General features: G+C 38.6%; 1 protein-coding gene across 4 annotated transcripts in view; it reads left to right on the top strand.

The window, feature by feature from the left end:
• Positions 1-18,764, top strand: part of DACH2 (dachshund family transcription factor 2) — a 310,852-nt gene that overhangs the window by 142,826 nt on the left and 149,262 nt on the right. For all 4 annotated transcript variants that reach the window (XM_037408398.1, XM_037408397.1, XM_037408396.1 and 1 more), the window contains exon 2: positions 16,734-16,849. In XM_037408398.1, the coding sequence (XP_037264295.1) occupies positions 16,734-16,849 (116 nt within the window). The remainder of the gene's footprint in view (positions 1-16,733; positions 16,850-18,764) is intronic.

Below are 18,764 nucleotides of genomic sequence, written 5' to 3'. Positions count from 1 at the left end.
AAGAATACAAAAGAGGCTTTATTTATACTGTACTTTTCCTTTCATGTTTCCAATCATAAAAATAAATACATCTTATTAGAAAAGAAAAATTTTACTTGGTTTGCTTTGCATGCTGGGAGGCATTAAGTATTTCCCGTTTTTAGGGGAAATGTGTCACTTGCATTTAACTCAGATAAAAATAAATGAAGATAAAACTAATTTAATTTTAGAATATAATTTTTTTATTTCTTGAACAACTGTTGTTTTAAAATGGATAGCCTGCTGAGAAAGAAACAAAGCCACTTCAACAAAGCAGGAAATCAATAACCACAAGAAAGGCTAAAGAAAATTAATGCTTACAGTGTGAGCAAGTGACATAGAAATTATTTTCTGGTGTAAGAATGGTAATAATAGAAGGCATATGGAATGGATGGAAAGCATGGTAGAAATATACATAGAAAAGATGTGTTCTTTATTTATAAATAATGACCTCTGTGTTACAGTATTTAAACTTTGAAGTGTCTAGATGGTGATTTTGCTTCCTGATTTCCCCACCTCCTAGTCCTAGGTAAATATTTATGCTTGCAAAATGTAGTAGGCTGGAAGCCATGGAAATGTATGTCTTTCATTTATCTCCAGGAAATCTGGTTACAAACACTCTTTTACTTGAATTCTTTTAGTCTTTTTCAACAGCTTTTAAAAAACCGTCTTTAGTGAGGAGCAGTGAATTGTGAATGTGACGTATGGTTGCAATTCTATTGAAGTTGGTGGCAAGGCTGTATTTGCCTATAGTAGGAGCAGGATTGTACTTAACACAATCCCTTGCACAGACCAGCACATATCTTACATTTTCTCTGTCTTCTTGACGCCAAGTTAAGTGTCGATTGTTCAAACTGAGGGAAGCAGAAGTGGATGCTCCTAAGTTAACACATACCATGTACTTTCTGGGAGAGTCAAACCTTTCAGTCCGAAGGGGGATCTCTTAAAAAAATCAACAGCAGGTATGGCTTGTCTGATAAACCATTGTATCTGCTCTAGGAAATACTTTATTTCAGGAAATCCCCAAACCTGTGGATAACTCCTGCCACTTCTCAGTGTCCTGAACTGATTCTGGCTTTTTCTGTAGTTGGCTCCTCCTAGTTTGTCCTCAATGTATGTGACAGTCTAGATGATTAAAAAAAATGCATTTACAAAATGGCATTGTGTTTGTTTGTCAGTGGCAAACAAGTTGTAACTGTGGTGAGAAAGGTTTGTGAGTGTAGCTTTTGGTCAGAAAACTACTTCTTCAAGATATGTATAAAAAACCCAAGTAGTATTTGAAGCTCAGTAGGAGTTGAGAGTAATTATTCTTGCTTGGATTAGATACGTATCTGTTAGACCACTTGGGAGGGAAAGGGTAAATGTTACTGGAGGAGCACAGGGATTTTTACCAAGAAGGGAAAGAGCGATGCGGTAATCTCTTAGGGGAAGGAATGATACCTGCTGCTCACAGAGTGCAGCGGGGAGAGGCTGGAGAAGAATTGGATGTCATGGTGTCCTTTTTGAATCCATGTTTCTGGTAGCCAGCTGAGTTACAGTTTCTAGTTGAAACTTACTCTCTCATACAATCAGCTCTGAGATTGGCCACATTCAGAATCAGAGTGCAGTGTGGTTTGTTTACATGAGCATTTCAATCATCTGCTATTACCAAGAGTTTTAATCAGGTAGTATTTCTGTGTCTGCGTGCGTGCATATGTGTGTGCAAAATATGGCATATTTCTAGCATTACTGAAGGGTAATGCTTTTTTAACATAGTTGAAATTACTACTCTGGTTTTATACTGAGATAATGGAGAAAAATTCAACCATAAATTTCTTGTGTATCAAGGTACTCCTCTGCTGCCTCTTCTCCAGCCTCAGCTGCCTGTGCTGACCCATGAAGCTCTATGTAGTAGCGACAGTCCTGATGCAGTGTTCTTCAAGAAAATTCTCACCTTTTGCAAGAGTTATGTGGCAGCATTGACTTATGGTACAAATGCACCAAGATTTTGCCTCGGATGCAAACTAAATTTATTAGCATGTTGTTTTAATCAGGGTTTGGGCAGATTCAAAATTATGTTGAAGGTAAGATCCCTGATCTCTTTTGGAGAGGTTTTAACTTCAAGAACTGTTTTTTGGGCTTTAGGGGGTGTTCCTAAGCCTGTTACTAAAGTCAGAGTCTGAGTTTGGGCAACTTGTGAAGGTGGTACCCACCAACCACCATCACAGCACTTCTTAAGTACCCTGCTGCTCCTTACAAAAGCTGTCCTTTTATCCCGTGGTGCTGAGGCATTTACTCCTTCGTGGTAGTATTACTAACTTTTCTGTCTGGAAAAATTAATTATGGGTACTTATTTTAAATTAATTCACTCACATGAAAGTTTTTAAAAAAGGAATCAAATTATTTTCTTTCGAGTGGGTTTTTTTGGGGGTTTTTTTGGTTGTTGTTTTTTTTTTTAATGTATTTATTTCAGTGTCGTGCGTTTGAATATCCCTAGTACCAGCAGAGGTAGTATCACATACCTTGATGATCATTTTTAAGTCACTGCCAGGAAAAGTGATGTGAATAGTTGTTGGGCCAGCCGCAGAATTCACTGTTTAGCATTTATCTTCATACAAAAAATTTCGTCTTTCTAGAAGAAAGCTTTTGAAAAAAAATAAGATCATAGAAAACATGGTCGGTTTGTTTGCTTTTCTGCGTTTATAGTTAAAATTAAGTCTTTCTAATGGCCTTGCACTGAAGTGATAGCCTTTGGGTATTTGCTGAAGCCCGCCTTGCGGTGCCCAGCAGCACGGCCTGTGGTGGGACAGGGCAAGGATGGGGGCTCGCGCTGCCACACGGCGGTGGCCATCTTGGCCAGGGCCTGGCTGGGCCCAGTGGGGCTGGCCCCGTCTGTGGCGCCCTGGCCTCTCAGGGGGCCGACACCGACACCTGGGCACCTGCGCCCAGTACAGAGTGAGGCCTCAGAAGCATTATCTTTTGATTTGCTGCCAAAAATATGAAGGTGTTATTTGTTCAGTCTGTAACTCCATGCATATGGAGAAAGTTCCTGTTGAATGTACTTTTCAGAGGGGTGTAAAAAGGTAAGAAAATACCCTGTGGCTCAAAACAGAGGCTTGACAATACCAGCAGTGAAGGTTGGATTTTATATTTATTTTTTTTTTAAACTAGTAAAAAAAATAAATACTGCATGATCAATTATTGGGGGGGGGGGGGGGGGGAAGAATACAGCGGATAATCCATCACTTAAGGCCTTTAAAATGAAAATGATATGGCTCTCCCAAAACTATGCTATTATCTTTGAACATGTGAGCCTGAATCAGCATTACACACTCAGCAAGGAACATTTTTTTTAGCTCTCAGGAGAGGAGTCCTTTCAAGTCCCCCCAAAACAGAATCATGGCTAAAATAACGGCTAAAAAAAAGAGGGAAGATTCAAGACTGGACTTACATTGGTATTGGTGCTTAGTGCCACAGAGATGTCTACCAAAATGTCACTTGAGGACACATGAAGGGCAAGAGGAAGAGCAGGCAGTGACAGCATCCCCGCTGTGGTCGAGATGGCTCCTCAAACGCACACAGGTATTTGGTAGTTGCCCCTTGGAGTCCTTGCTACATACTTGTATTTCCAGAAGCTGTGACTAGTGTAACCTCGAGCTGAAGGAATGGCGTTTAGTGTCCTCAGAGAAAGGAAGGACGCCAGTTGGCAGTGTTTTGGTGGTTCTCAGGTCATCCTGGTCAGGGATTTCCCCTTGTGCCCGGGGGGGGGGTTTACTGTCAGGTGGGGCTAGGGTAAGCAGGGACATTCAAATGTGCTCAGTGTACGGTTCCATTCATCTTATAATAACAGGAAGATTTTAAAGAGAAATGTAATGTGAACTTTTGCTTCTGCCCTTTTTGTATTTCGTGGTCTTAAAGGTTTGTGTTTTGTTGTTTACAAATCCTTCTCCCTTTGTATGTTTGCAGTAGAAATAACCTTGTCTGTCTCCGTAGCTAGCAGATCAAACACTAACAGTCACAAAATCTGGAAAGGTAAAAAGGTGAAGCAGTGTAGCTACTTACTTATACCGCCTGTTTAACTTCATACTGTTGCAGGACCACCAGCTAACTGAAAGGGTATTTTCCGCGTTGTGAAGGTTAACCCTCAGATGTTTACTTCTGAGGGTTACAGTCACCTAATCATAGGGGCTCCTTTTGACTGCTGTGAACAATTCTTCCTTTCAACATGGATATAGGTGCAAAGGGTGATACAGAGAACTGTTTCTATGTTCTTTGATTTATTATTCTTTAAAAGGTGACTTGCTATTTTAAAACTTTGAGGAGTCTTTGCAAAATTTTGAAAACACTGAAACTTGTAATGCAGAGATTAAAACCACTTAAAGCAAGAATAGTTTCCTGTTGCATCAAAGTTGAATTGCTATGACAATATTGTACTGCCACAGTACAATACACCACTGTTATGGAATTAGCTATCATCTCATGTGGGTTATATGATACTCAGTGCTGTAAATACATCAAGTCTTGTATTAGGCTTCTGTCCATAGATAATAGGCTTAAACAGTCACATTTTTTACACGTTTCATTGAATTGAATCTTATTGAGATACAGCTCAGTGGAAAACAGCAGTATTTCAAAACCCGTTCTTTGTAATAATGTTCCTCTAAATTGGCATTGAATTCAGATACAGGTCAAAAGTAAAACTTGTAAGGATCTAATATAATTCTTTGTAATAGATAGTGATTCCCTGCTTGGAAAGTATCCATGCAAATATTTGTAAAAGTATGTATGTGGAAACTATAAAATAGGCTTGAAAAGTTTGGTGCTAAATTAACTCAGATGAAAGCAGATTTATAGCTCCTCGGTGTAATGGCGTATCTTTGCACTAGGTTGGACTGTATGCTGCAATATATGTGATGTTCAACTACATTAGTGAAAGGGAGTCACATCCTGCCCTTTCTCATCCAGTTTTTAGTTCAATACTATTTTTTGTCTTTGAGACAAGCCCTGAAGATTTTATACAGGTCACTTTTTCATTCATGTGTTTCCTTTGTAGGTAAGATTTAGGCCGTTCACTGTCACCATGAAGTGCTTACATGTTCCTTTTGCCACGAGACAGTCCATGATTCAGTCTCGCAGTCCTGGTTTTGGGACCCACATCTTCAAGGAGTGATGGCTGGGCTGAGTGATATTCTGCAGCCTGGGGTAGAGCCTGCTGACAGCCCAGAAATTGAGCTGTCAGTCAGGGATGCAAGCCCATCAGGCTCTGAACAGACATGCAGTGAGTAGCGGCAGGTAACAGAGACCTGTGTGGTCCCGTGCGGTTGTCCATATGCTGGATTGAGGCTTACTGAAAGAGAATTATTGACGCTTTCTGTGGCTTTTTGAGGAAGGCAAGCCGTTAAGGGCTTGCCCGTGTAAAGCCTATTCTGTCTGTGTCTTTGCTAACATCAGCTGTAGGCTGTTCAGAGTGGAGCTGTGTTTGTTCCCATTCTGACCACAGTGCCCACCTTGTCATTTATTTACATCAATGCTGAGCTTTCACATACAGGTGAAATAATCCTAAAAACATCTTCAGTGGCTTTCTTCTACATACTGTATAGTCAGATATTTTAGGAAATGAAAGAATAACCAGGATGCAAATTGCATAACAATACTGCCTGTAATCTCCAGTGGTTCACAGTTTTCACTGGATTCAAAATCCAAGTAGGACTACCTGGGTAGCTGAGCCAAGGTTAGCAAGGCTCATTATATACTTGGCAATATCTCTGGCACTTTCACATTTGGTTTAGTTGGACATCTTGGGTGAGCATTGTTTTGACAACAAATCTGTAATTTAGATTTGTTGTTTTGGGTATGTGGTTAGTGGCGTGATTCCAGCACCAACAGGCCCCTTCCTGAGAGGTTTAATCTAGGTAGAGTGGGTAACAATAGTAGTAAAGACACAGCAGCAGGAACTTTGTCCCACTGGGTATGATCTCAAGTTGCTAAATGAACTGCATTTTATTTTATTATGCATTTATCAACTGTGCCACTGCATCTTTGCTGCTACAGTTAGTATTTAATATAGTTATACTGAATTTGTGTGTGTATACATATTATGTGCTGTAGTCAGCTTTCAGTTTCATTACTGACATACCCTTAAATTGAGCTGGTACAGTGTGTTACATATGTAGGCCTTTCATCTTGTCTGCAGCTGTGAATCACCACAATTCTGAAATTCAGTGATTTATTCCCCTTTTTCCTGTGACAAGTGTTAGTCGACAGGAAAAAATTAACAGCAGGAATGTTGAGGTCCTTTTTTATTGGCAGGCACAGTCATAAGTAATTCAGAAAGAGTTATTTAAGTTTTAGATCTCAATGAACCAAAAATTCTTTTTTTGGTTGGAAACTTACTTTGAAATGCCTTTCTTAAGTAAGAGCCAATCACTTCTTCTCTCTTGCAACTAGACTATAGTAACATACGAATAGTAGCAGTTCAGGTAACTCTTCTGACCATAGACCCAAACTCATTTTAAATAAATAATCAAATGATCCTGTAGACCTTAGTCAGGATAAATCTGTAAGACACGTGTCTTATGTATGGCATAGTTTTACAAAGAATATTATCTGGTATTGACTCTTTCACAATCTTAGATTTTTAATATAGTACTCTAGCAGTGCTTTTTAATATATCTGTTTTAAGAAATTTATAGAAAGCTCGTTTAAATGTTGTATTACTTTTTTGCACAGTTAAAAGCAAGCACAATTACTGCAAGAGGAGACTTTTGCACTTCTCAATTCTTAGTGCTTGGACATTATTATTTTTTTTTTTCAAACTTTTCTAAACTTACATATCAACTAATTAGAGAACCTCAGCTTTCAACTATGAAACTTTGAGGAAAAAACCCAATGCCGCTCTTTGCAGTCTCTCCTGGCCCTTTCTGAGAAGAAAAGCTTGGAAGTGTGATTTTTAGAAACTTAAGGATTACACAATTAAAAGCCAAATAAAAATGTGCAAAATGGAGCTTTAAACATAAGAATTTTATTTATCCTTATGATTTCAGGGTCATGATTTATGAACATTTGGGCTTAGAAGTACTGTAACTAGGTCAAGTAAATGAAGTATAAAATAGCTTCACAGTTATACTTTCTGTCAGGTGAGTTGTCAGCCCTTAAATTGTCTGTTCCATCGCATTTCTTTCTTTGACAAATAAAAAATTTAATGAATCTTTATCAGGAAGATGTCAACACTGGTATCAATAATTGCAGATGTATTTGGACTTGGTGGCAAACGTGGAAACAAAGAATTTCCTGTGGGCTAGAAAAGGGAGAATAAAGCACAACACATTTCATCTCCTCTCGCCAGGCAGGTGGCTTTCTCTGGCTTACCAGGGGAGCCAGCGCTCCCAGGATGTACCAGACATAGCTGTCATCTAGAAAATAAATACACAGGTGTAATTTAGAGAGTGATAGAATAGAGAGTTTCTCTGCTCCCCAGAAGATCTTCAGGTGGCCAATTGAGGAACATGCAGGGTAAAGGGATTTGGCTCGCCTGACTTGCAGTACTGCCAGCAAGGTTGTCCGTAAGTCCTGTGCAATTTGTAAAATGCTATATTTGCAGAAATTTTGGGAGCAGCCTCTTTGTTAAAAAGTGTTGCATGACTTTCTCTTAAGCAAATGAGAAAGTGCAAGTTTAGAAACAAACATGCTGGAAAACTATGCTGGGACGGTGGTTACTGTTAGTTCAGATCAAACTGGAAGCATGTCCTAGGTGTAGGGGCTGCTTTCAGTTTGGTTCAGGGACTTCAACAATGGCTTGGTTGATGGGAAAAAAAAATAAAATAAAATGCTTATTAAACTTAAAGACAGCACCAAGGTGTGTGTGCTATTTCACACACGTTGGAGAATGGCATTAGGATGCAAAATGATCTTGACAAAATGGAAAGCTTGTCTTAAATAGATTTCAGTTCAGTAAGGACATAGGTGGTGTAAGAAAAAAAACTAAAGAGTCTCAAGTTACGCTATTTCTACCTGTAATCTAGGGATAAGGTATGTACCTTTGCTGTTTGTAGCACATGTTCAAGGAGTCTGAAGATCATGGATATAAACACTATGTCTTTAAGTTCCATCTGTATGTATGAGTACTTCACAAAGGCAGAATATGACAAGTTCTCAAAAAATACAATGTCTGTAAAGCAGGAAAATATAAAATGGTTTCCATGTCTGCTGAGTAGGTGGCAAAAGGTGCCTTGTTTAAATTAAACAGAGAACTAGGTTTGATGTCAGCCCCCGTTTCCCCAACAAACCTTCCCTGCTCGGACCGCTAGCCTAAGCATTGGTGTGGATTTGCCTAGGGGTGTTGTGAAATCTCCAGCACCGACCATTTCCAGAGGCAGGCCAGACTACTGTTTGTCAGGAATGATTTGAGTGTGCGTGATCCTGCCTTGGGGCAGAGGTAAGAGAGAGCCGGTGATCTTTGGAGGCCTATTTCAGCTTTATGATTCTGTGGGTGAACCCGACAATGCTGATAGCCCAAATGCTGCTGCTCTTGAATTTTGTTGTTGCCTCACACTCTGATTCAGTGTGACTGACAGCTTCTGTCATATACATTGCTATAAAGCATTGGGGTAACTATGGAACTGGTGTATTTAGCAAAAACCAATATCCAGCTGTGTGTGTGGTGGTTTGGTTTATTTCTGCTGTGTTGTATTCTCAGGCAGTTATCTGTATGAGTGACATGACTTGGGCTATTGCTAAAAGGTGATTATGGCAATAAGTCCAGAATGTGAAGACCTGGAGGAGCATTTTAGCCTCTGCTGGTGCTGTGCTGAGTGCCCTCAACACCACCTGCCTGTCCTCCCAGCCCCTGGGACCGGGGCAGGCAGGGCTGTTCAGAGACCACCTTGCCTTGTCATGTCCACCACCTCACACCGTTCCCGGGGGAGGGAGGTGGAGGAGGAGGCAGAAAGCATTTGGCAGGTGGCTGTCTCAGCTCACATACTTGATCGTTGCTCAGCATCCCCTCTTCTTATTATTCATAGTATTAGTAGTTAGCACTGCACCTGGTCTCAGTGGGGTGAGGAGCTCCCTTTAAATGTAGAGATGAGACCAGAAGCAGAGGATAACTGGGAATCTGGAAGAAAACAGAGGATGGGAGGGAAGCAGTTAATGGTAGCTAGAGTCTGAAGGACAGAAGTGATGTGATAGGTGGGTTAAGAGCAGAAAATTAGAAATACTCAGAAAGCTGGACAGTGGTCAAATGCAGAAGAGGTGGATTGGATGAAGTGAACTGAGTGGGATGGGAACAGGACTGGTATGAAAATGAAGAAAAAAAAAGTTGGAGGTTGTGTAAGCTGTGGCTAAGACACCTTCACCCCAAGGACCAAACCTTATGGCGGTAATTTCAGGAGAGTACTGTATGTGGACCTTGGTGACAGGCTTGGTGAATTGTGCTTCCAATTCTTCCGCGTCACTCTTGAAAACTGAAAGGAATGGAGATCATAGGTGCTAGAAGTGCTCCTGGCCTGGAAGGGAGAGATTCCTTCAGGTTGGGAAGATGTAGCAGAGCTGCCTGGGGCAGCCTGTTTTACCTGTTCGGAGTTTGAAGCGGTACCCAGTTCAGACGTCTGTGCATGTGAAACCATCTGTGGGCTGTGAGCTGGGACACCTGGAGACTGCGGTGAAAAGGGAAAGAGTGGCCATATGGGGGGGGGGGGGTCAGCTGGTGCAATTGTCGCTTGTCACTGCTGCATACACAGCTTGTGTGGGGTGGGTGTGTGTCTGAACTAACCAACGTACTGCTTGATAAGGGAAGTATATGTGATGTTATTTTGGTCTTTATTGACTTCTACTAATCCATGATTTTCAGGAAGAACACAGTAATCATGTACTACTTTCCATTCTTATTAATAAATAAATATAAATAAAGATGTGATATTGCACTTTAGTCCTGACTGAACAATTCAGTGGTATTAAGGAGTCTCTTTCTCTAACAATAACACCAATTCATGATGACAGAAGAAAGTTCAGATCTGTGATGCTTTAGGAACAAACTTCCACTGACGTTTTCACTCAGGGTGATGTTGGGGACCTTCCTTACTGAAAAACCCTGGAGGACTGAGTGGGAAGATTCTGTTTTGGAATGTCAGAGCTTTTTTCCACAATGTCCTTCTGTCTGGTTAAGTGAGAAGGGACCACACCGAGCCTGTGGAAGATGAGCTGTGGCTCTCCTCATGCCAGCATGGGCACTGTTTTATGAGAGTTGCCATAGGGACCAGGATCTAGTTATCAGCTCAAACAACTTCATGTATGATTAATGTTAATTGCCCATTTTGCATGGATGACTTTTTTCCTGCTGCTGAATTGGCTCTTGTTGCCTTTGATGTGGCTGGCGATCCAGTGTCCTGCAATAGTTAGACAAGTGATCAGTTTGCCAGCACTGAGAGGAGACAGAATCAGGTTGCTGCGAGGTCAGGGTTTGCTTCTCTTCTTAAACACTGAAAGGTCAAGTAGAGTTTAACTACCATTGGCATTTTTGAAATGTTGTAATAAATGCCAGAGCAAGGAGATTATTTCAAATCCATGCTAAAACTAAAAACCTTAGGATAATAGGAAATAATTTTAATGCAATTCACTGATACTACATTTATTGGTAAAAGCTTCAAAGAGTATCTTTCTCAATCACTAGGAGGTACTTCATGATCTTTGAGGACAGCAAAATTTTAATTTGTGATTGCTGTTCTAGTTTCAGGAAAGCAACTGAGATTGTGGGCTTTTGTTGTTGATATGCTTTTGGGTTTTTTACTTCTGAGTACTTGCACCAGTTACTGCCACTATTTACCAGAGCAATTTATGCAGCATGTCACATAGAACTTCTGTATTTCTCCTTTAAGCCTGATAAAATATGTTGCTATTGAAGAAATCTGTAATACATATGAGAGCTTCCTAAATCACAAGTCTAGCATATTTTTATACCAAATAGCTCAAGCCTTGTGGAATCAATAATTAATTTATTAACTGGATATCTTGAAAAAACAAAATCAGCAGTCCTTGCTAGACTGCCTACTGCCAATTCATAAATAGTTGATGACAAAAATGAAAAGTGTAGAAGTAAAATTCAAATCTTAACGATCAAAGTACTGGGTACCTCATCTATCACAACTTGGAATAAACATATCACAAAATGTGTCATATCTCATTGACACTGCAAAACATAATGCTTTCCCTTGTTATCTAGCTAACTGCCAAGTCTACAAAGTTTATAGGCTGCTAAGATAATGTGCTGGTGGTAATCCACTTCAGTTGCAGAAATATGAAGTACTGTTGAAATATATTTCTACTTCGTTTATTCTTTGCTCTCAAGAGGATAGGATACTATTTCAGTTCCTCCCAAAGAAGCCCAGTGAATGAAAAGCAAAACATCAGGATAAATTATGCTAAATGGTGGACTAGACCCCAGAGGAAATCACGCTTCTGTGGCACAGTATTCCTCCATTTATCTTACAAATGTTACATCTAATGTTAATTTTGTAAAGAGAAAGCATTCAAAGATTCATCTGATCCTTTAAATAATAGTTTTAGTGTTATAGTGTTATTTGTCAAACTCATACCATCATAACTTACTTTTCTAGTTTTGACAGACCATTCATACAGAAAATGTTTCGGGCTACTAATACATAACATTTTATTTCACAAAACACAAATAACCTAGTAATTAAACTCCAAAACTTAACAAATAATTGCCAGCAAGCAATTACCATTCAATTAAAGAGTAATTACATGGTTATTTGTGCCCTGTAAAATAAAGCATTACTGAAATCAGTAACGCAATCAATATTTTAGCAGAAACAGGATGCTGCAGTGATGGACCTTTCAACCTGTGCTGATTAAATTGTCATCCAAATAACAGTTTCCTAGTTAAATCACCACATGTTTATTTGTCTTGATTAATATGCAAATTCACTTCTGATTCTAGTAAATCTTCTATATTTAAAAGCACAAAAGTAGAGCGCTATCATACATCAACAGTGATGTGCTGTATGTTTCCACTGATTAATTACATTTCACAAAGTGTTGATGAATTTGTGGATTTTATGAAATATAGTTGTCTATAATAAGTGTAAAATAGAGTTACAAAAGATGGAGCTGATCAGTAATTTTAACAAAATCACAAAAATAGCTTTATTATATGTTTTGATTCAAATTAAAAATCCTTCGGATGTCTAGGGAGTATATAAAACATTGAGAGGAAAATAATAAAATTAACCCTCAACAGGAGTGGAAAATAAAGGAAAAACAGACATTAATGTGCGATTTCTCACCATTTTTCTATATAAATTTTAACTGTCAAATAAATACACTGCTTAAAACTTAATTTAGTCTCTGACAAATTTAATTCCAAACAAAATACAAAAGTGAACAACATGCAGATTAGTTAATTTTTCTCTTTCAGAGTTAGTGATTTGGCAGGGGTGTGGTGGAGAAGGATGACAAGGATGGCTGTAGAACCTTTGTGTAAATACAGGTGAAACCGCAAAACTTCCAGTCATCTTCACTTTCAAGTAATTGATGGCCCAAGGGCTTTTTGCTTTTGTTTTTGTTTTTGAGAGATGCTAATAGAATTTAACCAGTGTAGACTTTGAGCTGGCCAATTTATTTGCATTTATTTAGTAAAAAGAATAAAATTACTAAATTTATTAATGAAAAACAACATTGCACTTGTGTTTTAGACTCCATGGTCTTTGCTTGTGACTAACTTTTGTACTTTTAAATGTTTTTCAGTGATAATCTATCAACCAGTAGTTTCTCACTAAAGTAACATCTAATTTAGAATTGAGTCATTTTCCATTCACAAAGACCTATTGATAACAAACACAAAGTTTTTGTAGAGGTTTTAGAATCTCAAAGAAATACATTTAAACTTCTTTGAGGCTGATTGTTCCTGTTTATGCTTCCTTTGCTCTAGACTTCTTGAATATATAACTTTCTTGAATTAAATAAAGGTGAAGAAGAAAATGCAATAAAAGAGCAGTGTGACAAAAGATTAGGAGAAATATCATTTAATAAAGTTAATTTTTATATGCTAATGCCTTTAGTATTTATATGCTACTACTTACATAATCACAAATAATGTCTTACTCTCCCCAAATAATTCTCCTTGCCTTACAATTCATGCTCAAGGTATGTATTAGCAGTTTCCCCTGAATTACGAAGATTAGATATGTTCTAAATAGTAAACGTGCCATTTGTTGAAATTCTGGACTTTGTAAGATGACAGGAAGCGTGCTAGGTAGAGAGTATTGAGATAGACCAGTGTGATTTCATTGCTTGGTGATGTCAGCCCTAGTTCTGACAGGAGCGTATCTACAGCATAAAGTAAATCCTAGAAAAATTTTGAATCTGCTGCTGGTTTTGTTTCTCTTGTATGTATCTTATTTTTAAATAAGATTTAGAGCAAACATTTATGTCCTGTCTCTCTGAAATTTCTGGTTTCACATTTAACCAAAAATGCCAGAAAATCTGTTTCTAGCAAAAACGAGACCAGAAGCATTGGGATTCAGATATGCTACTGAGGTGCTTTCTGTGAGTTCTGGTGTTCTTCCAAGCACAGTACCTTGGTTCGTGATGGGTGATAATGGTTGCTGGTCATATCCAGGCAGTCCAGCTGAAAGTGTGAAGTACCTGCCTGCAGACTCAGCGGCAGCATCTCAGGGTGCTGGGTTTGGCTCTTGCTTCATTTCCTTGGTTCAGAACCAGGCATACAGCATTGAAGGTGTTCACAGGCCAATTACAGGGCATGGTGTTAAAGACCCAAATGGTTCCTTCTCACAGGTGTTGCATGAGTGAAAGTCAGACAGCTATAAGTAGCATCCAGCCTTTTTTTTTTTCATTTCAAAGCTAACATTAAATTGGCGACAGTGGACCTTGATCTATTTTGAATGGGTTCAGCTGGGAGCAATTCCATTCAAACTGTTATGCCTACAGCTATGTAAGACCAGTATTTGGCCCCTTGTGGTTAAAGCTTTATAATAATACTCACTAAAAGGGCATGAATATGTTAGAAGTATGCATTATTTTTTTTTCTTCAGAGACTATTAAACCCCTTCTCCAAAAGGACCACAATCCCAAAGACACCAAACCCCAGAGAGAACAGTGCTGTGTTTTCTCAGTGGTGCTTGTGTTACTTGTGTAAGTAGGCAGGATATAAACGCAGTCAGTGGGGCTCTGAAAGGGGGCTGAGTGAGTTTTGGTATGAGCTTCTTTCATCATCTCCTAAAACTCTTCTAACCCTGGGCATTCTGTACAGGTCATTGCGTAACCACAGATCGGAGAGTTTCACTTCTGCTGTAGTATGTGCTGTGAAACACCGCAAGAGCTGATCTGGTGAACCTGTGGGCTATGTGTTGTCTACTCGGTCAACAGGGTCATTGACTTAAAGTGCTGTCGGTGCAAAAATTGCGTAACAAGGAACGAAACTCCACTGTCTCTCCTTCTCTTCTTCTAAAAACTGTTTATGAAAAATCATAAATAAAATGTTTCTTCATAAAATCTTTTAAAACTGTTTATTTTGTTAATGTTGTTCTTAGATTAATATCTACATATGGAGTTTTATGCAAAAGATTTGTTAGTATTTGAGCTTGAGAAGAGAATGTTTTGTAGTTTCGTTGATTCGGTTCTCCTGCTGCAGAAAGCTGCTAATTTTAGGGGGTTTGTAATTTTTTTTTTCATTGTGAGTGCTAGCTAAGCGCTTGCACGTGCATATGTATAAGCACAGGTTTCTGTAAATCAAAAGAGCAACGATTCTTTTTTGTTTAAAACTCTCATGTACCAGCCTAATACTGTCTGTTAGAAAATATTCTTGTGCAGTGGATGATTGCAGCAGATGATTTTAGTAAAGAATGGTGTGTGCATGTAACTTCCTGTGAAGCTCCATCACTCTTACTTTAGGCTTACTTGATTATAACCTAGTGAGTCTAGGGTCTTGTAGAAGCCTTTCCACATAGCCATCATAGTATGATAAACAAAGCATAAAAAAGAAGAATGGGAAAAGTACTGAATAAAATGAAACTCAAAATGGACAAACCTGGAACTAAAAAGAGGGGGGGAATAGTTTTATAGAGATAAAATAATAAACCAACAAAATGATTTGTGCTACTTTGATGTACAGTAATACAAAATAACACTAGCACACTGTGAGAAATGAACAGGTTAATGGTACCTTTGTGTAGTGTTGCTAGAAATTGTCTCCATTTAATCACAGAGTTTGTCTTACATTGATGGAGGGCTTTGCCACTGTAAGTTGATAGAGTGAAGTTTAACTTACATTTCTTTGTGAATTAGAAGTAATTTTGGAAATGCTTTGTATTCAAATCTCATTCCTTGTTACATTTTAGTTATTTTGTGCAGTGTTTTGCTATGTTTTGTCAAAAGCTGTATTATTCAATGGAATAAAATTTGTTTTGACCAAGGAGAAGCAGCAGTACTTTTCCAAACATAAGGAGGTTGCATTTTTATTAGCTGGCTTGGGGGGAAAGAGTTCATTCAAATGGTGCTTTGGTCTGTAAATCTCTGTATTATGATGGCAGCTGTATAGGATGATTATATGTATGCACTCTGATGTAAGGCATAAATATGGTAGTTGAAAACAATAGTTAAATATAACAGGTCTGTAAGCAGACCTGCAACATTTTGTATTAGAAACTGCAATTGTAATTGACAAACTGGTCAAGGGACGGTGAGATTTTTGACAGGTTGGGCTAACATTCTTGGTTTAACCTGCCTGTAATAATTAAAACCACCAGTCAATCCATAAAGATAAGTAGTCTGTTTAAGAAAGCTTAGTGTTAAATTATTGCTGCATCTTCAGAAGTAGGCAGTTATCATCCATGATTTGGAAGGCAAGATTTAAGACTGTGTTGTATTCAAAGTTTTAACTTCTTTAGGCAGCACAACTTTTAGTTTTCTGTGGTGCAGGTGTGTGGCATAGATTTTGGAGCAGTTACTGCTGTGACCCCTCTCCACCAGCCACCTGTAAGGTCGTGGAAGCCCTGCATAGTGGAAAAGCTTGGCTGCTGTATGAATAGTAGAGGTACAAGTGGAAGTGCCTTCTATGAAACGGTCTGGTTAGCCAGGCTGTGCTGCCCAGTCAGCCCTGAGCTGGTTCATAGCAGTGTCTGGAAGCAACGTGGCTGTACTCGTCCAGCATGGGGGCTGAGCTAATAAATTCTAGCACACACAGTCTGAATAGCTCTGGCATCTCTATCATTGCATCGTTAATTCACAACCATAAACCGTGGCTTGTGAGCAGAGTAATGCATCTAGTTGCATTTTCAAGACTTTACATGTGAATTACCCATGCACGTGAATTTCTTGAGCTCCATTTTACAGACAGTAATATTAAAGGAAGATGCTATTTAGTGAAGTAAGGGTATAATAGGGCTAGAAATATGGATTGCTTTCTTTCTGGTCTTGTGGTACAGATTAAAAAAACCACACCTTTCTATTAATTTATGTGACTTCAAGCTCATGACTGTGTAACCATAGGTGCTGTTTGGCAGTTCATTGTTAGTTCATTTGAAACCTATACAATTCTGATATGTTTAATCAACTTATTTTTCTTTTTTTCCTAGGCAAGAATTTCTAATGTATTTTTTGTGTATCACTGATGGTTCGTATATTTTATACAAATCAATACCATGTGTAGAAAGCAGATATTTCAAAAAGAAAATACGTTTTCATTTATCCTCTTATTTCATCAGCTCACGACCAGGAAGACCCCCCAAGCGTTCGCTAGGAGTTGCAATACAAGAAAATGCACGTCTTCTGCCCCATGGAGTTCCAGGCCTCTTATCACCAGGACTTATCTCTCCAACAGGTAATAAAATCCATCAGATGATCAGCCTCATCTCTTCATACTGCACAGCAGTTAAAATAAACTAATATTGATCTAACTGCCTTGTCCTTCAGGGCTTTTTCAAGCTTTACCAGAGGTTACATTATTGGATTTTTTGAGTGTTCATGAAAACTCTGTTTTGTATCTGCAGTGACTGAAATCTAATGGATTTTTAATTTAGTTCTTTATTAATTGTAATTTCCTTACAGGAAATTCCATTAAACATGTTATTTTAATAAAAGAAAAAAACCTGAGAAAATGAACTATTGTCTCAGAGAGCCCTGTAGCATGCATTACTTCCTTTCAAATGCATGTGTATTTTAGTTCTCATGGGATATGAACAGCGTGGCTAATGTGTATTGTATTGTAACATCGTTAATATATGCTGGGAAAATACAGAAATGCTTGTACAAATTATAGAAGAAACACTTGAAAAGCAGATAAGTCCGCATTGCCACAGTGGATCGTACTTTAATAATCTGCATTCAGCATCATAATTTGAAAAAACTAGCATGAAAATATGTGGCATTATAAACAAGCCCTAAACATAATTTAATGCATAGTATTTTATTTCACTTCATTAATTTATTAATAAGAGTTTAAATTAAATCTTGTGCTATCCTGATGAGTGTTTTATTTTTTTATTAATTGCTGTGTGCTAAAAGGAAGTTTATTTTGGTAGTAAAGCTATATTAACAGAATATATTCATAAAAGTAATTGTTTAAATATTCAACAGACTTAACAGTTGTAGGATTACGGTCAAAGTCCAGTCTAAATATATTGTATCTTCATAATAACCACACTTAGTGAAGTGTTTAGCAGGATATAAAGTCATAGAACATCTTACAGGGAAAGCAGGGTTAAAAAAATTATTGATAAGGAATACAGTGACTTCTGTCTTGATCTTGCAGATTAGTCTGCTTGCAGAACCTGTTGCACTGCAACTAAGTGCCTCAGCGAGTCTTGGTGTTCAGGGGAGTAATAAAGTTAAGATCTTTAATTTTTCCTACGACAAGTGTCATGAGGACTTCACAGTGAACCGATAACTTTTATTATTGTGGAAGTGGAAATGAACTTTTCTTAAGCAATAATCACAGTAAGCTTAACTGAAGTAGTTAATAAAGCATTTTGCTAGAGCCAGGTGCCACGGTTGAGCTAGTGCAGCTTCATGTACTGTTCATATATGTGGCAGGGATCAAGAGCTGTGTTTTCACTCTTAGGAGCAGTTTGTAAATGAGGGGTTTTTCAGTAGCTCTGTTGTGTTCTCAGCGCAGGAATTTCATTGATTTGGTGGTATTTATGTTATTACTGATAGACAGGAAAGCACAAGAACCACCTTGCATTGATAATTTCTTCTCAGAAGTCCAGATTATTCCATATTACTTTCCCACGCTGACTGTGTTGCAAATAGGACACAAATGTGCAAATAGGACATCAAATTGTGCAGACAGCCATATTGCTTTAAATTGGGACATATTTTAGGATGCAGTCTGCTGGGTATGGACAGTAAAATAGTATCATAAACACATTCTGTGTCTCACAGATATTTTGAGTATCACAGAAAAAAAAAAGTTAGATTTCTTGACCGTTGTAATTTGTTTGGAGCCTGAGGTGATGACTGGGATACAGCCCACTTTATTCAATACGCGGAGCGTCGCATGAGAAGGTTGGTCCTGGGAGGCTGTCGGTCAGCCGAGGCCCAGAGTGGCCGCTTTTCTGACCTTGGGAGCCGCTTGTGAAAACCTCTGTGTGACCCAGCACCAAAAGTCACAGACAGTGTGCCTCAAGCAGCTGAAAGGGAGTTTAGCGAGCAGCTTGTAGGCGGGAGAAAATGCACATTTCCAGAGTGTTGCAGAGTCACTGAGGGCCCTGGACAAGATGGGTCCCCACAGATGA

Source organism: Falco rusticolus, chromosome 14, assembly GCF_015220075.1.
Source record: "Falco rusticolus isolate bFalRus1 chromosome 14, bFalRus1.pri, whole genome shotgun sequence".
In the NCBI taxonomy this organism is placed as follows: domain Eukaryota; kingdom Metazoa; phylum Chordata; class Aves; order Falconiformes; family Falconidae; genus Falco; species Falco rusticolus.
The sequence above is the reverse complement of the archived record's forward strand: the minus strand, read 5'-3'. Positions and strand labels throughout refer to the sequence as shown.